Source organism: Neocloeon triangulifer, unplaced genomic scaffold (genome assembly GCF_031216515.1).
Source record: "Neocloeon triangulifer isolate White Clay Creek 2 clone unplaced genomic scaffold, ASM3121651v1 ptg000017l, whole genome shotgun sequence".
NCBI classification, from domain to species: Eukaryota; Metazoa; Arthropoda; class Insecta; order Ephemeroptera; family Baetidae; genus Neocloeon; species Neocloeon triangulifer.
Genome location: NW_026775559.1, coordinates 8,775,187 through 8,792,045, shown reverse-complemented (window position 1 = coordinate 8,792,045; position 16,859 = coordinate 8,775,187). Strand labels below are relative to the sequence as shown.

The following is a 16,859-nucleotide window of genomic DNA, read 5'->3' as shown; positions in this document are numbered from 1 at the left end:
TTTTCACTAAGATTTAATAACACCGTATCCGCTTGCATCTAGCCTAAAAAGTCAATTAAATATGAGATGAAATCTCAGCATTTTCCAACCTTGAATTGCAAGATTTATGTTTTATTTTTACAATGAAAATCGCAAAAAATTTCCAGGTTTGTATGAAATTAATAAAAATAAAAACTTGACGATAAAATTATTTCAAAAAATAAGTAAAGAAAGTCCCTAACGTGCGATTTCGTTTCAGAGCACTCCTTGGTTAACACGGTTAGGTTGGCAATGGAATGAGTCGACCTACGAGCTAGACCGTCAGTCTGTCGTTTTCTGCACATCCAGCGATCAGAAGAGGGACGCTGAACGCCGAAGCCGAAATTGGAGCGTGCGGGCGGCCAGCGAGTCGTCGCGAGCGGCCAGCGGACATGTCCGAGTGATGGAGTGTCCACACCTAGCGGTGGGCGCCGAGGCGGAGGCGGCTGCTCGTTCCTCTAGCTCGGCCGGGGGCGGCGTCAAGTGCGGCGACTGCGACGCGACGCACGGCCTCTGGCTGTGCTTGACGTGCGGCGGCCTCAACTGCGGCCGCTACGTCGCCGGACACGCCAAGGCGCACTACGAGGCCACTGGACACGAGACCGCCCTCGACTGGACAGCGCTGTCCGTCTATTGCTACACCTGCGACGAATACGCCGTCAACGACAACCCGCGGCTGGCCGCCGTACGAGCGGCCAGATCTGCACCCCCGCCGCGCCGATCTCTCCGCCCCAGGAAGCCCACCAAGCGCTCGCCCACCGGACGGCAGGAGGAGGTGCGTCCCATGTCCCTTAGACCCAAGGGCTTAAGAGGCCATTTTTGCGCCGCATTCGCTCGAGTGGAACGGGATTAACGCACTTCATGTCTCTCTAGAGCCGGCTTATGTGATTTATCTTCACATTTAAAATTTTAATGATTTATATTTAAAAATTTTGTTTCTAATTTTCTTTATGCTAATTCCTCTTCTCAAATTTAATCTGGGACAATCTCTTGAGCATCTAACCTAATTATGGGGATTTGGATAAGAAAGCCTATAAGAATAAATAGATGTGAGGAAATTCTAATTCCCCGTACACTTGCAATTGGGCTCAATTTTTAAACCTAACTACAAGCTGATAAAAATCTAATTTAAATTCAAATTTTACTATAAATCAAGTTATTAATAATAATATTTTTTTTTAAATCTGCAACTTTAAATATAATTCCAGAATCCACAAGAAGTCCATCCCCTAAAAATTTCTAAGACCTTCTTTGAAGTATTTAAATCAACCCGAGGTGGCATTCATAATTCTTGAGTTGAATGGTGGCTATTTTTATTCTGAAGGCTCTAAGGCTGTCTCTCGCTCTGCCGCTGCTGCGCTTCGGGCCGAAGGCTACAAATAATAACCCTTGATTGCCGCCACAAGCAAAGTGGAGCACGCACGTCAGATTTGCTAAACCGGCCGGGTTTCTTCCGTTCTCGAAATATTTTTTTTCCGCACGTTTCTCCCTCTATTTCAATTTGCAATTTTAGCTTATTTACCACCATTATAAGCGAATGGCGACGGGATTTGAAGTTTTATTGCCCTCTCTCGATTTAAAGCATTTAAAGTGTTGTTGTGATGAGGACGGGTAATCGAGAACTGGTCTGGTGCATTTTGCAGAATGAAGAGGAGGAGGCGGAGGAGACGGTGACCAAGAGGCCCAAGGAGGTGCGCGTCGTCGGTCTGCGCAACCTGGGCAACACATGCTTCATGAACGCCGTGCTCCAGTCGCTCAGGTGAGAGACCTGATCAAGTTTCTTCTTGCGTGTCACCAGAAAGTTTCCCAAGCCACTATTCTGTGTGGCTTTGTGCCAATTATGATATATATAAAATGATATTAAGTTCATAAGTAAATTATCAAATTTTAATTCCTTTTGTCGAGATTATAAAAATAAAATAAATCGATTAAGTACATATATTTGTTACTTATAGATCTGTTAATACATAACTAATTGTTAAAAATATTACTTATAAAATTACTAATTAAACTTATAATGTCATAACAACTGTTAATGTAACTTAAAATAAATTAAAATAAAAGCATTTTAACATTGGATTTCTTCGACAGTAACATTCAGGAGTTCTGCGGCTACTTCAAGAAGCTGCCGGCACTAGAGGCTAAAGATGGCCGCAGTCGGATGGCGTTCCGCAACTTGCGGTACGACGAGAGTGACAGTCTGATGACCGAAGAGCTGCGCAAGGTGCTGGTCAGCCTGGACAGCGGAGACAAAGCGGCCATCTCGCCAGAGTCCCTCTTCTCCGTCATTTGGAAAGTGGTGCCCAGATTCAGGTAAAAATCTTTTCCTGAACTTTCAATATTATTTTTTAATTCAGTTGATTTTTTGTAATCCCTTTTTTTAACACATTTAAACAAAATCCTTTGGATTAAAAAAATTATCAAAGATTGTCAAAAAAAAGTGAATGATTTAGCAGATTTTAGTACTTCTTAAATTTTTAGGTACTTGTTACTGATTTTAATCAAATTTCAGGGGATACCAACAGCAGGACGCTCACGAGTTTTTGCGCTACATGCTGGACAGGCTGCACACGGAGCTGCTGACGCTGCTGCCGAATGAGCCGGCCAACCACTCGATTGTAACCAGCGTTTTCGGAGGCACCCTGCAGAGCGAGGTGCACTGTCTGACGTGTGGCACGGACTCCAAGAAGCACGACCCCTTCCTCGACCTGTCCCTCGACGTCCCCGACCGCTTTTTGCCGGGGCGCACCAAGAGCAAGGAGAACACAGAGGAGTGTGCAGTTTCATGCCACCTCGAAGGTACTTTTGAATTTTAATTAAAGGAAATATGATAGAAAATGACATTATTTCTTTCAAATTTGCATAGATTATTTTTCCTAAATGAAGCAAACTGGTATGGCAACTTTAAAAATATTTTAACTCTCTTTTTTCAGACTGCCTGAAGAGCTTTGTGGAGGTGGAAGAACTGGCCGAGTCAGAGCTGTACTACTGCAGTTCGTGCAAGAGCAAGCAGCGCTCAACAAAGCGCTTTTGGATCCGGCGGTTGCCGAATGTGCTGTGTCTGCACATCAAGCGCTTCCGCTGGTCTTTCTGCTCGCGCACCAAGCTCGACACGTATATTTCATTCCCACTGCGCGCTCTGGACATGTCCCAGTTTGTGCTGGGCGAGTCGGAGAGCCACCTTTACGACTTGGCTGCTGTGATAGTCCACCACGGATCAGGGTTAATACAAATTAAAATTTGCTCCGAACATTTTCACATAGGAGTTTCTTTATTTCAGTGCCGGCTCAGGACACTACACGGCGTTTGCTGTCAACAAAGGAAACTGGTTCCACTTTAACGACAGCACCGTGCGAACCGTGCCCGCCAAGGAGGTGGAGAAGTGCAAGGCTTACATCTTGTTCTACATTCGTCAGGAGTTCCGGCTGCCGCAGTTCTAGCCGTCGGTAATACGAAAGAAGAGATGATAATTCCATTCAATTTATTTAATTTAGTTTTAATTACTCGGTCGCTGCCAATTTTTGTGCGCAGCAAAGGGACACATACGGATTTTCAAACCCCTTTACTTGTCCCCCGCCCACTCTGCTAGCTGGACACTGATTGCTAAGTGATTTTCTGGTGAAGTTGAAGCTACACTTAAAAAGTAATTGTTGCAAGTTCGCATCACTCTTTAGACAGAAGGAGGAAATTTCCAACGCAGAACTGATCACGTTTCGGGTTCTGTTGCTTCGTTCGCGAAAAAGCTTTTCAGTGTAATTTTCTTCCTTTGTGTGGAAGTCCTTGAAACTAGTTTTATCAAAATAAAATGGAGAAGAACCAAGCCCTAATTAATTTTATTGACCGCTTCTTCTTATTTTAAATCCAATTAATTAATTCCAACTGCAAAGGCGCATGCTCGAGAATTGTGATGGAAGTAGTTCCAGTCGAGCTCGAGAGATGCCGTGGGCAGGACAGTCCGCGGGGGCGGCAATTCTCTGACGAATTCTCCTCAAGACAAAATATAAATTGTATGCACTGCGGCAAATTGAGGCAGGTGACATTTGAGCACCTGCCACAGGTGCGAGGGTGTACCTGCGCGTCTTATGCAAATCAGAAGAGGACGCGGAAGCAAGCGAGGGATTAATTTGCGGTCGGGGGCGGAAGTGGCCACGAAATTACACGACCGAACTGTCATATCAAGCTGATTATACTCATTATTCACACACTTTACAACGCTGGTCGGCGCTTTTGTTGCAGTTGTAACTGCCGCGCGCGCGTGTCTTCTTATCGATTTGAAGAATTGCTTGACGTTTTTGCCCAAAGTAAGTCAAGGTGTTGCACTCTCCGAAGTTTTCGTATGTAATAAAAACAGAACAAAGGGAAAAGCAATGTGCGGTGGCATTTGATAAAATGCATTAATGCAAATGAATGCAGAGACCAACAGCTTGTGACTCGAATGAACAACGATCTAATAGTTGAAAATTATTTTGAAATGAAAAATATATATTTTGACCTTTCTTAAAAATTTCATTATTTTTCATAATCAATTTGGTAAATGCAATTTTTTTGCACCATATAATCAGTAACTGAAGCACAAGATTATAAAAAAAATCCGGAATTTTAAAATCAATCGATTGATAGGCATGAATAATATGGTTTTCTGCACAAATTTCGCGCTTACAATTGTTGAAAATTTTGGAGCAGATACAATAGATAATACCTATATTTAAGTTTGGCAAATTAAACTTAGCATCTGGCGATCATTATAATGCAAATGTTTTCTGATTTCTCTCTCATTCCTTCTTTAATTTCGCCATTCCTTATTCCATCTTTTAATGCTAAATAATTTTAAATTGAAAATAAGAAATTCGCCGTTTTTTGCACATCAGGCAAATGGTGCGGTAGCAGTATAAGTCTACATAGATTAATTTTTAACACCTCCTCATTTAATTGTTGTAAAGTGAGTTTACATTTTTTCTTATTGAGATTTTTTACAATTCAAAAGAAAGGCATAGTTTAAATTATAAAACAAAAATTGTTTAAAAAAATTTCTTTTCCTTTTCCATCAGATTTATAAAACAATGGACAATTAAAATTAATAAAATTTGTATCCTACATGCAATAACATAATTTTCTTTCAAATTTTTGGGTATTTACTGAAGTGTTGACAAAAAAAATGTCTTTTATTTATTTCAATTCACATTTGTATAAACACTAAAATTGACAAATATATTTTAATATTGAATTAAAATATTCAATGAGCGCAACCCAATATAATTATGCCACCTTGACAATATTGCACTGTTTGTTTTTTAATGCATTTTTTTTTATTGATTTTTTAATAAAAATTGATACGTTTATTAACTCACCCTGTATTAATATTTTAGAATAAAAATCTTCGTCAAGGGGTGAATCTTACTATTTTTTCCCTCGGCATTGAGAGAGTTGAGCATCGGCCGTTAAGTACCAGGATGAAAATTGAAAAATCGCGATGGCAAGGGGGATGTCAAGCGCCCGGGGGATGAATCAAATAAAAATTGATTGCGTTAATAACTGCACGCGCAACGAGGCGAATTGCCCTTTTTTTACCAAAGAAGCATGAAAAGCAAGAGCACCGATTGAATAATTTACCGGTGGATGAATTTTGTATTTTCAGAGAAAGAGAGCAGCCGCGTTCGTGTTTTTCCACTGTATTACAATTTTGCTCTCGCGCACCCCCCGCGATGCAAACACACACGGCGAAGAGCAGAACAGGTGGAACGAATCGTCGTTTGTCTTTATTTAATTCTGGCTGTCGCGGCTCACACCTTGCTCGACGCTAATTTCTCCCGGGACTCGCGCTCGCGCGGCGGCGATTGTGATGCATATCCAAACAGCCCTTAAAAAATAATTGCGCCTCCCCGACCCTACGCACAGAGCAAAAGCAGCTCGGCAGCGAGCAGAGCAGGAAAAAGAGGAGCGGCGAAGGTCGTGGCGCTGAAGAGAGAGGTTTGACACTTAATTAAATGTGTCGAGAAGAACGAAAAGGACGGGGGGTTTGTTTCCTCCTCTTTTCTTCTTATTTTCTTATACCATCAGGTATATATTGTATATAGTGTACCTTGGTGTATGTAATTACGCGAGAGCGCCGCGGATCGAAATTAGAAAAGTGACATTAATTAGCTGCGCGCCCATTATCCCACGTTACGCTGCCCTATAATTACCGACCTTTTTCAAACGGCCAGGTCAATTTCAGTGAACTAGCAAATTATCCGCCCGGACCATGCAGAGCACGACACTAAATAATACGCCTGACCCAAGAGGTGTCCCTAGCTCGGCGATCTGCGCCGAGCACGCCCCCAAACATTTATTTTGTTCAGAACACCGGCCGCGGCTTATTCCACAGAGCCGGCTGCGAGATCCAGCCGGGTTAATTCATCATCACGACGCGTTTTGCAAAATTCTAACCTTCGCCGCAGCACCAGAAAGACACGCCACGCGATTAATTGTGAAGATTGCCGCCGCCGCCGCGCTCTTCAATTTGCAGGCCGGGATATAAAAAGAATGAGATGCACGGCCACCTCTCATGCTGTATGAACGCGGACGACTCTAATTCTTTTATAATAACTTAATTGCACCGAAATATTTCAAACCGTCGAAAACACTTTTAGTCGCGCCTGACAATTCACAAAAGGGACAGAGCGCTTAATCTTCGCGCCGATATATACCTGTAATAATAACGCGTTGATATTCGCATTAAATCATATATAATGGAGCGTGCAGGTCCAATTTTAAATTGAAACGGTCAAACGGTTTTATATAATATTAGAAAATTATATATATCTGCGTGGGATCAGAAATTGATAAAATTTTGTTTTAATCTCTTTTGCCCGAAATAAAAAAAAAATATGGTTTTGTTAATTTTTAAAGTAATTAGTTTATTTGCAACTTTGATTGTACATTTCAATCTAACATTTTTAAAGTTAACAAATCTTTTCGCAATTTTTTAATCTGGACTGTTGACTTTTAATTTTTTTACTTATTTATCGTGAAATGTTAAAAAAGTTATTTTACATCAAATCTGTTTAAAATTATACTCTAACAATATTTTTGTTATTGATTAAAACGTTTCGCTTACCTGGATAAGAAATTTTTCAGAATAAATTATGTTTGTACCCTCAGGTGTATCACATTGGATTTTTGTAATTGTGCATATTTTACTTTGAAAAAAAAATGAAAGCAATTTTTCACTTTTTATAATAATAAATAATTGACGAGAATATTATACGCTGCTGCAATTTAATTTAAAAAATTTTTATAGTGACATAGTTTTTTATATTTAACTTTTTTAAATTCTGCTCAATAGTCGAGTCATTTCAACAAGAGCAGTTCATAGTAACTTATGTGAACAATTAACAAATAGAGAAAGTGTTTCGACCTCTCCCTCTCTGCAGTGCTTAAAGCTTAAAGAGCTGGTCTTTAAGCGTGTATATTTAAATTCATCAGTGAACACACACGTGAGCATTGTTGTATGTATTGAATGTGTTTGTGTACAATATTAAATTGCAATAAATCTTGAGGCAACGCCGTGCAGCGCGGGGCGTTGGTGCGCCCGAAACTTTTTAATAACACATTAGCAGGAAATTTTGCGCCAAAACATGCGCCCATAAATTCTCTTCAACATAATTTTCTCCTCTCGTTAATGGCGTTCCGCTGTAACAAAGCCCATTATGTACCACAGAGTGACAATTATTGAGAAGCCGCGCCAAATGAGCGTCTTTTGCACTTCTTTTTTTTACAGAGGAGAATAAGGCTCTGGTATAATTAGTGTCGCAAATTGATTCCGTCTCTCACGAACCTCAATTTTTCTTCTATGTGTTATTTTATCTGCCGGTATCGATCTATCTCCTCCGAGAAAAGAAAAGAAAGACCGACCGACACATACCCGTTATCGGCGCTCGTGTTTTCGGAGCGCGAAATGAAAAATTACGCGCGCCTCCTTCTTAATAATAAACACGGGCGCGCTGCACACGCGGGGGGATAATGAAATAATAAATATGAAATATGGCCGAATTAAAAAGTTTACGACGCGTCGCTCACTGCGTACATGTCTATATATTTACAAATTAATCTGATTACAGTTGACACCAAAAGGAGCTCAGCGCGGGGGAGCCGAAAAGCGACTTTGACTGCTTTTTAACTATAAGAATGCCCCGAGGGAGCGGAAAAAAAGTATCAAGCGAAAGAGAAACGCTGCAACTTTTTAATAAATTCGCGCGCGCCGATGAAATAACGGGCGCGGGATGCGAAAATATTTAATATAGCAGTCAGTCAGTCATGCACGTCTCGCTGCGCTGTGCTCTGTCGGTGGTGGTTTTTAATTAAAAGGATCAAAGCATCGTCCCGAGGATACGTTTTGCTTAATTGCTTGGAATAAGTTTAAATAAATAGAAGCGGATAAGGAGCCGTTTTGCGGCCGGCGACCGGAGAGAGAGACGCGCCCGTACATCAAAGCGGCCGCATGATTGAAAATGCAAACGCGACCCACCCCCGCACGCGCGCACGACATTCCTCGGGCGCACCGCTCCTGCAGCTCTTTCCAGCCCAGTGACACAGGAAATATTTGCACAGGCCGAAGGGGTTCGTTCGTTCGTTCTCTCCGTGATTAATCCGTTGCCCACCAGCATTACGCCGGCCGAATTAGTGCTGTTTTGTTAGAGCAGCTTTGTTTGTCTGAAGCCCTTTTACTGGGGGGTCGAGGGGTGGAAAAGAGCTGAGGCACTTTTCTTGGAATTCACAGTTTAAGCGGCGAGCTTAATCGCGCAACCTATGCCATTGTTACAAACGTGCCGAGATTCAGATTTGCTTGTGAGAGGTTTAATTCAAGGGGCTGTGATTTTGAAAGGATTATCTCTCCTTTTTTATATCAAGAAAATCAGTGCATAAAGAATTTAAGCAGTCTTTGTTGATAATACATTTTTTAAAGGAAATTTTTTATTTGTTTATAATATTGATTTTTTTTTAAATTATTTTTTATAATCATAAAATGTTTTAAATACGTTTTAAATAGATTTTTATATGATTATTTTACAATCAAATTTTTTATTTTAATTTAGGGATATTTTTTTTGGTAAGTAGGCAGAACGTGAGCATGAATTTATAAGTTTAAAAACTTTTGATTGCAACAGAATCTCCTTTCAATATTGATATCATTACCGATCATTACATGACAAATTTTTTTATTTCTTATCTTAAATCAATCAGCAAAGAACAACATATTTTATAGTTAAAAATTTTGTTAACCCCTGAACACAAACTGTACATTTTTGTCAATATTTAAAGGTATTTTATCCAAACAAAAGAAACTATAAATTAAAAGAATCATATTTCTGAAATCTTCATAATCAAAAAATCCCTCTCTCCAAAAGTTGATATTTGCACAACCGGATGAAGTTCTCCATACAATCCACTTTTTATTGCAAGAATTATGTAATTAATATTCCACCCTTGCTTGGGTCGCCCGAGGCGGAAACTTCCCCTTGGCTTGCGAGAGGTCTGTGTGTATGTTGTGTGTATATTTTAGGTGGGCTCGCACATCAAATAGCACACACAGTTTCAATCAAGAGAGGGCGGCGGGCAGTGGCGGCGGCGGGAAAAAATAACCGAAAGTTATGCTCCTCGGCTGCATCGACCGCGAGCGCCTCCGAGTCCTCGGAGGGCAGTTAGTTAGTCGGTTTGCTTCGGCCAGCAGCCAACAAATGAATACCAAATTTATGTAGGTCTCTCTCTCTCTCTCATTGCACGGCGGACGAGCCACCGCCGCTGGCCCTTGGCGGGAGGAAAAATAGGCAATCAGAAGCACCGGAAAAGCCAAACACAGCAGCAGCAGGGCGAATAGGCAGAAAATCTCTAGCTTCAGCAAAAATTGCAACGGGTGTCCGCGCAAATTGACCCCCTTCATAGCTTGAGTACTAAAGTTGCTAAATATTATTTTAGGAATTTTCTGAACATCAAATCTTGCAAAAAAAACGGACTAATTAATTTGTTTGGTGTTTTCGGGTGTTTTATTTCAAAATAAAATAATGTAAAATTATAAAATTTTAAATTTTTTAAAATTTCTATCAGAGGATGTCTAAATATTTTTTATTTTAAAACTTCGTTGATAGCTTTCATAAATTTTATATCGTATCACATTTTCAACAATATTTTCGCATAAAAATGACAAACCAAACCTTTCGATAAAAAAAAATTTAATTCATTAAAAGAATTTGTTGAAAAAGTCTTATCAATCTTCAAGGCTATTTTTTTTGCACAAAGTAATAATTGAAACGTTTAATTTGAGCTCAAATTCTTTTCTTGAGAGAAGCAGATTGTCGTTGGATCGGCTCGAAATCTGCTGTGCTGGAATTTGGGCCTGTGTATGTCTTTTGCTCATGGTTTGACGCATGTTGTGTTTTGCCGGGCAAGAGAAGAGACGCGACCGCGTTCTGGAAACGCAATCAAGGAGAGATCGCGCTCGCACTCAGTGAAAAATCGCGTCGCGTTTCTTCTTCTCCGAACGAACAAAGAGAGTGTCTCTTTTCTTTTCTCCTGTCGCGCCGCTAATGAAGTGACAAATAAATTGGCTGCCAGATCGCCGCCGCGCGATAAATCAGCAACAATGGGCCGATTTTGTCAACCGAGAGCCGCAGCCCGCGGCGCAGACTGCGTGCTGCGCCAGGCATCTCTTTCTGATATCCACTTTTGAAATAAATATATATTACACACACGAAAAATAATACACTGCTCGTTTTATATATAAAGAACAAAGTGTGTGTATATAAAAGTGACCTGCCTGCTCTCTGCTGCACGCATGAATTCCTTATGAAAGTCAAACTTTAATTAGCGCCGAGCTCTTTCGGACTTGCTGATGAAAAAATAATTGCGAAAAAAGCAAACACACGCTCAACTCGCATGGCCGCGCGCTGCTCTCTTGAATTATTTCGCTCGCTCCTCCCGCAGCTTCGACTGCACAAAAGACTTATTTCTCTCTCTCTTTCGCCGGCGCACAAAGCCATGCAGTCGCGGAAAAACCTTTGGAAATGAGCTGCGGAAACGCGTCGAGTACAGAAGCGGGAGTTTTTGCGATCCTCGTGTGCAATGTTTTCTTTTCTATATACCGAGGCTGTGTGTACCTTTTCAAAAATTGAAAATTCTTATCTTGCCTTCATTCCATAAGATCAAAGTATGATGTTTCAGTAACATGGAAATTGCTTACAAAAGGGCAAATGCATTGAAACTTATTTTATAGCTGAAGTTCTATGATAAGAGTTGAATCAGTAGGAAGACTTCTATTTTTAATGAGTTTTTGTTAACACTATAACAGATGAAAATATTTTAACTCTATAACCAAGACAAAATTAAATAGAGTAGAGTTTTAATTAGATGAGTTTAAAGGATGCTCAAACTAAATTCATTAAGTTATAATACACTCAAATAAAACTGCTTTGATTTTAAAAATTTCGATTTTGAAACTAACTTTTATTAAATCAATTAGAAAAGTTAAACATTTTCATTCATTTTTTGCCATCAACTTATGAATTTAAATTATGCAATTGATTTATAAATTTTATTTATTCGATATTGATGTAATTGAAAAATTAAAAATATAAAAGTTTTATAGAAATTACTAAGTTTCTGTAGAGCAATTAATATCAATTAATCACATTGGCAAAAAGAGCTCATTATTGCCTTTTATCAATTTTATCAATTTATTAAAATACTATTAAACTTTTTAATTAGAAAAATGTACACTTATATTTATGAAAGTTTCTGAATTGACTGGAATTTTTAAAACAAGAAATTTTTATAATTTATGTCTCATTTGAAAGGGTTGTAGGGCTTTTTAGTTTTTTTTATAAATAAATCACTTAGAACAATCACTTTAAATAATTCTTGACTATCACAATTTAGTATTGATTTTTTTTTCATGATATCAAGTTTTTTAACTTTTTTTTTCTCTTCCAAAGTTTTCAGGAAGACCTAAATTATTATTTGAATTGACACATCGCACGCATTCCAATTTGCACGATCAAATTATTGGTATAATATCTCCAAAAGCCTTGGTCTGATTCGCCAATTACATTCCCATGGCAATTGGGAAGAGAGTTGCATGTTCGGCAGCGGCGGCGAATTTCCAAGCACTCTCGTCATCAGCAGGCAGCGAATTTAAACGGGTTGGCATACGTGTGTGGATATATAAAAGAAACACAATGCTGTACACAACAAGTCGCCGCCGCGAGTTAGTTTTCAGAGAGACTCCTGCTTCTCATTCCGCGCGCCGAGGCAGCTCCCATAAATAGCGGATTCAATTGCGTTTGGAAATAATAAAAGTCAATTAAAAAATAGCTGCGCGCCCGCGAAAACGAGAGTTCGTGACCGGTCCATAGCGCCAGAGAGAAAGAGATGGATAGATTTGTGAGCGGCCGAGAGAGATGGACCGCGATCTTGGCTCTCGACTGACACGTCGTGTGTGTTTGTGACAGAGAACGCGGCCAGCGGGGTTCCCCGTCATCTACGCGCGACAACCGTGCGACCTTATAGAAAAATAAATTACAAAATTGCTTTTCGAAGAAGGGAGAAGGTTTTGATGTACCTTGGCTGAAGATTAAAATTGTCTAATACCAAGCCAAAGGGCTACAATATTTCTCATAAAGTTCAAACATGAAATAAAATCTTGGATTATGTCTTGAATAACCTTCTATTTTAAATTAATTCTCTTCTTTTCTGCTGGGATGGTACAAGAAAACAAGCTTTGTTAATGAATAATTATGAATTTTCGTTGCATTAAAAAAAATTATATTTAAGTTAAACTTTCACATTGGAATAAGAATCCAATTGTCATGTCTGTAGCACTAAATTGAGATTTATGTATAATATGATGATATCTCATTATCAATTACAACAGTCAGTTATATTTTTCACTATAAAAGTATTTGAAAAATATAATTTTTTTACATTAATATACTGTTAATGTAAAATATTTTAAAATTCTATAAATTATAAAATATTGTTTATATTTTGAATAAAGATGGTAAAAATTTCAAAAATCTTTCTAAATTTATGTGTACTATTTACGCAATTTTAAATTTAAAATATTATATATTTATTTTGAAATATTAAAGTCACCCCTCTGACCTAATAAATCTTTCCTTCATTTCAATGTCATCAAGCGTCCCTTAAAATTCACATTACGCGCCAGTTCTAATGAAAATCTCCCCTCGTGTCTCGCGGTGTAATTAATCCGAAAGCGTGGCGGCGTCTTAAAATATTTGTCGAGTTCAATTAGCCTGCTCCGGCTTTTTTAACGTCGCACAGCACATAGCCACTGGTTGCACCCCAGCCACGACGAGGGTTGTAGAAACGTCACCCTCGTTCTGTCTTCGCTTTTCTCGCCCCCCTCGATTTTTATTGTGCTATCGCCGGTGAGACTCTTTTACTCCTTTTGCGTCTGGATCTGACAAAATTGATGTTGTCTCCGGGTAAACAGGCTGATACGAGACAAATTTCAGGCTAATTGAGTGGAAGCGGACGATTTATCATTGGAGAGAGCGCGATGTACGGGGGCGATATACAACCAACAAACTGGATTAGCACTTTATCGCTCCAAAATTATCTCGTTGAGTGGGCTTTGATTAAAAAAGAGCGAGATAATTAGTTTCGAGAGATAATTTGAAAGCAAATGGTGAGATAGTTCTTCAAAAGAGAGCACGTTAATTGAAATAAAGGAAGAGGAATGTTGTAAATTTTATTTAGTTAATCAGTAGGTAATTAAAGGGAAGTCACATACTAATTAATTCAATTGTCTCTCAAGTTGTATTAAATAAAACGTTAAGTCTTTGCACTGTAATTGTTAATTTATTTACTTATTTGACTTCAACCTATAAAGGCTGCAAAGTAACATATAATATAGTTTTATTTTTGTGTGGCAAAACTCAATTTTTGTAAAGTTAGAGTTGCAATTTTATACATTCATCAGGCTATAATTATCTGCTCAAATCAAGACAATGATGCAAAATATTCAAAAACTGTAAATGAAATATGCCTCACGCCTTACGGAATTAACGAACTTCTGGCTTCAATTTTTTTCAACTTCTGTATAACGTGTTAAAATATGTATGCAACAAAAGCATCACCGCCGTGTATATATTTTGCCTAATTAACATTTTACTTTCCGATTGAGATAGGTATAGAGAATAAGTCGTGCTACATTTCCTATTAATTTGTCTTTGTTGTGCGGGTTGCATTGAACTACTCATAAGGTCGCAGTTATTGTAAGATAATAAGATTTTTGTAATTATTTAAATTGATTGCTAATAAAGATTTGCAATTTATAGAAAACTTTAAAGAATAATTAATTTAAAATAAAATATCAAATAAAATCGAAAGTTTGAAAAGCAATTTCAATTTTTACTTAATTTCTTTGTTAATTGAATTCAGGTTATTGAGAGTGAAGAACGGCTCTTTAAGTGGCAGCTCGCACAAGTTGATTTTGAAATGGTCCGCAATTCGAGGAACGCAAACCTCGTGGCCAATTAAGTCGAGTTATGAATTCGGGCGTCCTGCACGGGCAGCTAATCAGACCGCGAAGCCAGGAGAGACACTTTTTAAGTGGCGATAAAATTGCTGCGGAAGAGACGCGAGGAGAAAAGAGAGACCGTAAAAGCGCTGCGAGGAGAGCATTTGCCGCGTGCGTCACGCGCCGCGAAAAGACGCTGCCGTGTTTATTTGATTTGGCCAGGCAGGCTGATTAAAGCGGCGTTTGTCACCGCTCGCGATGCTGCAATTAGGCACCGCGCGCGCGTGTATTTACCGCCGACGTGAATAAGAAGAGAGGCTGCGCAGCGCTCTCTCGTCGGGCTCTTTCTTTTTTTCTCTCTCTCCAGGTGAACGTCGGTCGGTCGGTTTATAAGATTTACACCCACACGGTCACGACACATGCACAGATTTCTAATTCAGATTGACAGAAATGGAACACGGTGCAGCTTCCTCGTCGTGATGCCGCAGTAAACAACTTTCGCGATGGTAAAAATTAATTTTTCATCAGCGCATACACCACAGCAAAGGGCCGAGTTATGTCAATGGGCAGCTTCTTGGTCCGTGCGGGCCGGCCGCAGAATATTAGATTAGAGGCCCTTTGCTGTTATACCAAAGCATGAAGCGCTCTTGATGTGGTTGCAACGATTTACGGCCGGACCGCTTAATTGCAGTCACGACCGCGGCCGTTTATTCCCTAATTACGGGTTTCCGAAAATTTAATTAAGCCCGAGCGTTTTCCAGTCGACAAAAAATATCGAGCTCCTCTCTTGCCATCTCATCACGCGAGAGAGCATTTTTCGAACCTGCTGCAACGACACTCTGTATGTGCATAGCGAGAGGAATTTGAATTTTTCTCTGCGAACAAGCGCTCTGTGCAGTGCACGGTCGTCGTCGTCGCCGTTGTCGTCGTTTTGAACTTTACAGGTGAATGATTAAAAGATTTAATGCTTGTAAGTCGCTTGCATGTCCCTTGTAAAGTGCAGCTGAATTACGACTTCGTGACCGCGCGCGCGAGATGCAGCAGCATCTCTCTCATGAGTTTTCTTTCTCCCCAGTGCACTTTTGTGTCCGCGTCGTCGTCTCATAGCACGAGAAAGAAGCATTTTCACTCCCGGATCGCTGCAGCAGCTGACGAAGCCAAAGATATCCGATTTCTCGAAACACACGTTGGCCACATTCACACAATGGAATTAAATCGCGCGCCCGCGAGAATTACAACCTACGACAACAAAACCCGGCGCAACAAATTCCGCTGGCCGCGTCTCGTAAATTTTATTGTTTCGCCGTTTGCTGATCGGCACGGCCCTTAATAAGCGCAGAAGGTCGTCGTGCAAAAAGGTCGTGCCAGGGGACACTTCTTTCTTTTTATTCCTTTTTATACATATATACTTGTTGGTTCTCATTCTATAAAGTCTCGGGGCCGATCTGCAACGGTTAATTCTGCTCTTTTATGGGACGCTCTAAATCTCCAGGCTTTGTGACATCGTAAAAATGTCTCCGTTCAGCAGTCCGGTTGACGAAATCAGGGCTTTAATTTACAGAGCCAGCTAGGAATTCAGAGAAATCATAATTGTGAAGGAATTTTTTTTATCAAGATTGTGAAACGAGATTGGCGAAATGTCCTTCTATTCAATTTGGCGAGTGGGTTTTTGCATATACGCAAAATTTTTCGGTTACGAGAGAGGTATGGGTGGAGACGAAAAACAAACATTTCCTAACATCCTTTGACGCACGCATAACCATTCATCAGTACCCAATTTGAAGCGAAAATGCTTTTGACGGGTCACAGGTTATTATTAATGACCGCGTACGAAAACAAAAGGAATCAAAAGAGAAACTTTGACTATTAGACGGGAAGAATTAGAATAATATAATAATAGCTAAATATCAATATTTAAATTTTAAAGATTTTAGTATTATTTTATTTTAATTTTTATTTATTTATCGCAATTAATGTTTAATATAAAATAATAAAAATTGATACATGTACATAATACTGATAAAGTGATAAAACTTTGGATTGATATCCAGAAATTTTAAATAACTATTCAAGTGCGCACAGATATTTTTAACATTCATTTTTACTCCCTTATGTAAATATTAAACTGTGATAATTTTAAATAAACTTTATAACAATTTGGTTCAGTATAGTGCTATAATTAGATGAAAACATTTTCATCTGAAGGTTAAATAATTATAAATATAATTTGGCTAAATAAAACTGATGCAAAACTATTATACACACTTCAGACAATTAGTGAAATAAAAAAAAACTACCATTGATTATTTTATTACAAGTATAGACT

The 16,859-nt window shown here is 39.2% G+C and overlaps 1 protein-coding gene across 2 annotated transcripts; it reads left to right on the top strand.

Annotated features, from left to right (window-relative positions):
* Positions 1–107: 107 nt before the first annotated feature.
* Positions 108–3,839, top strand: LOC132203224 (ubiquitin carboxyl-terminal hydrolase 3-like). Of its 2 annotated transcripts, XM_059630848.1 has the most exons (8): positions 108–146; positions 239–793; positions 1,662–1,777; positions 2,110–2,331; positions 2,531–2,817; positions 2,952–3,240; positions 3,299–3,464; positions 3,550–3,839. In XM_059630848.1, the coding sequence occupies exons 1-7, from the start codon at positions 123–125 to the stop codon at positions 3,456–3,458; spliced, it is 1,653 nt and encodes a 550-aa protein (XP_059486831.1). In that variant the 5' UTR covers positions 108–122; the 3' UTR covers positions 3,459–3,464; positions 3,550–3,839. The 2 variants fall into 2 exon arrangements, with proteins under 2 accessions (XP_059486831.1, XP_059486830.1); XM_059630847.1 differs by having other exon boundaries at positions 3,299–3,839.
* The last annotated feature ends 13,020 nt before the right edge of the window (positions 3,840–16,859 follow it).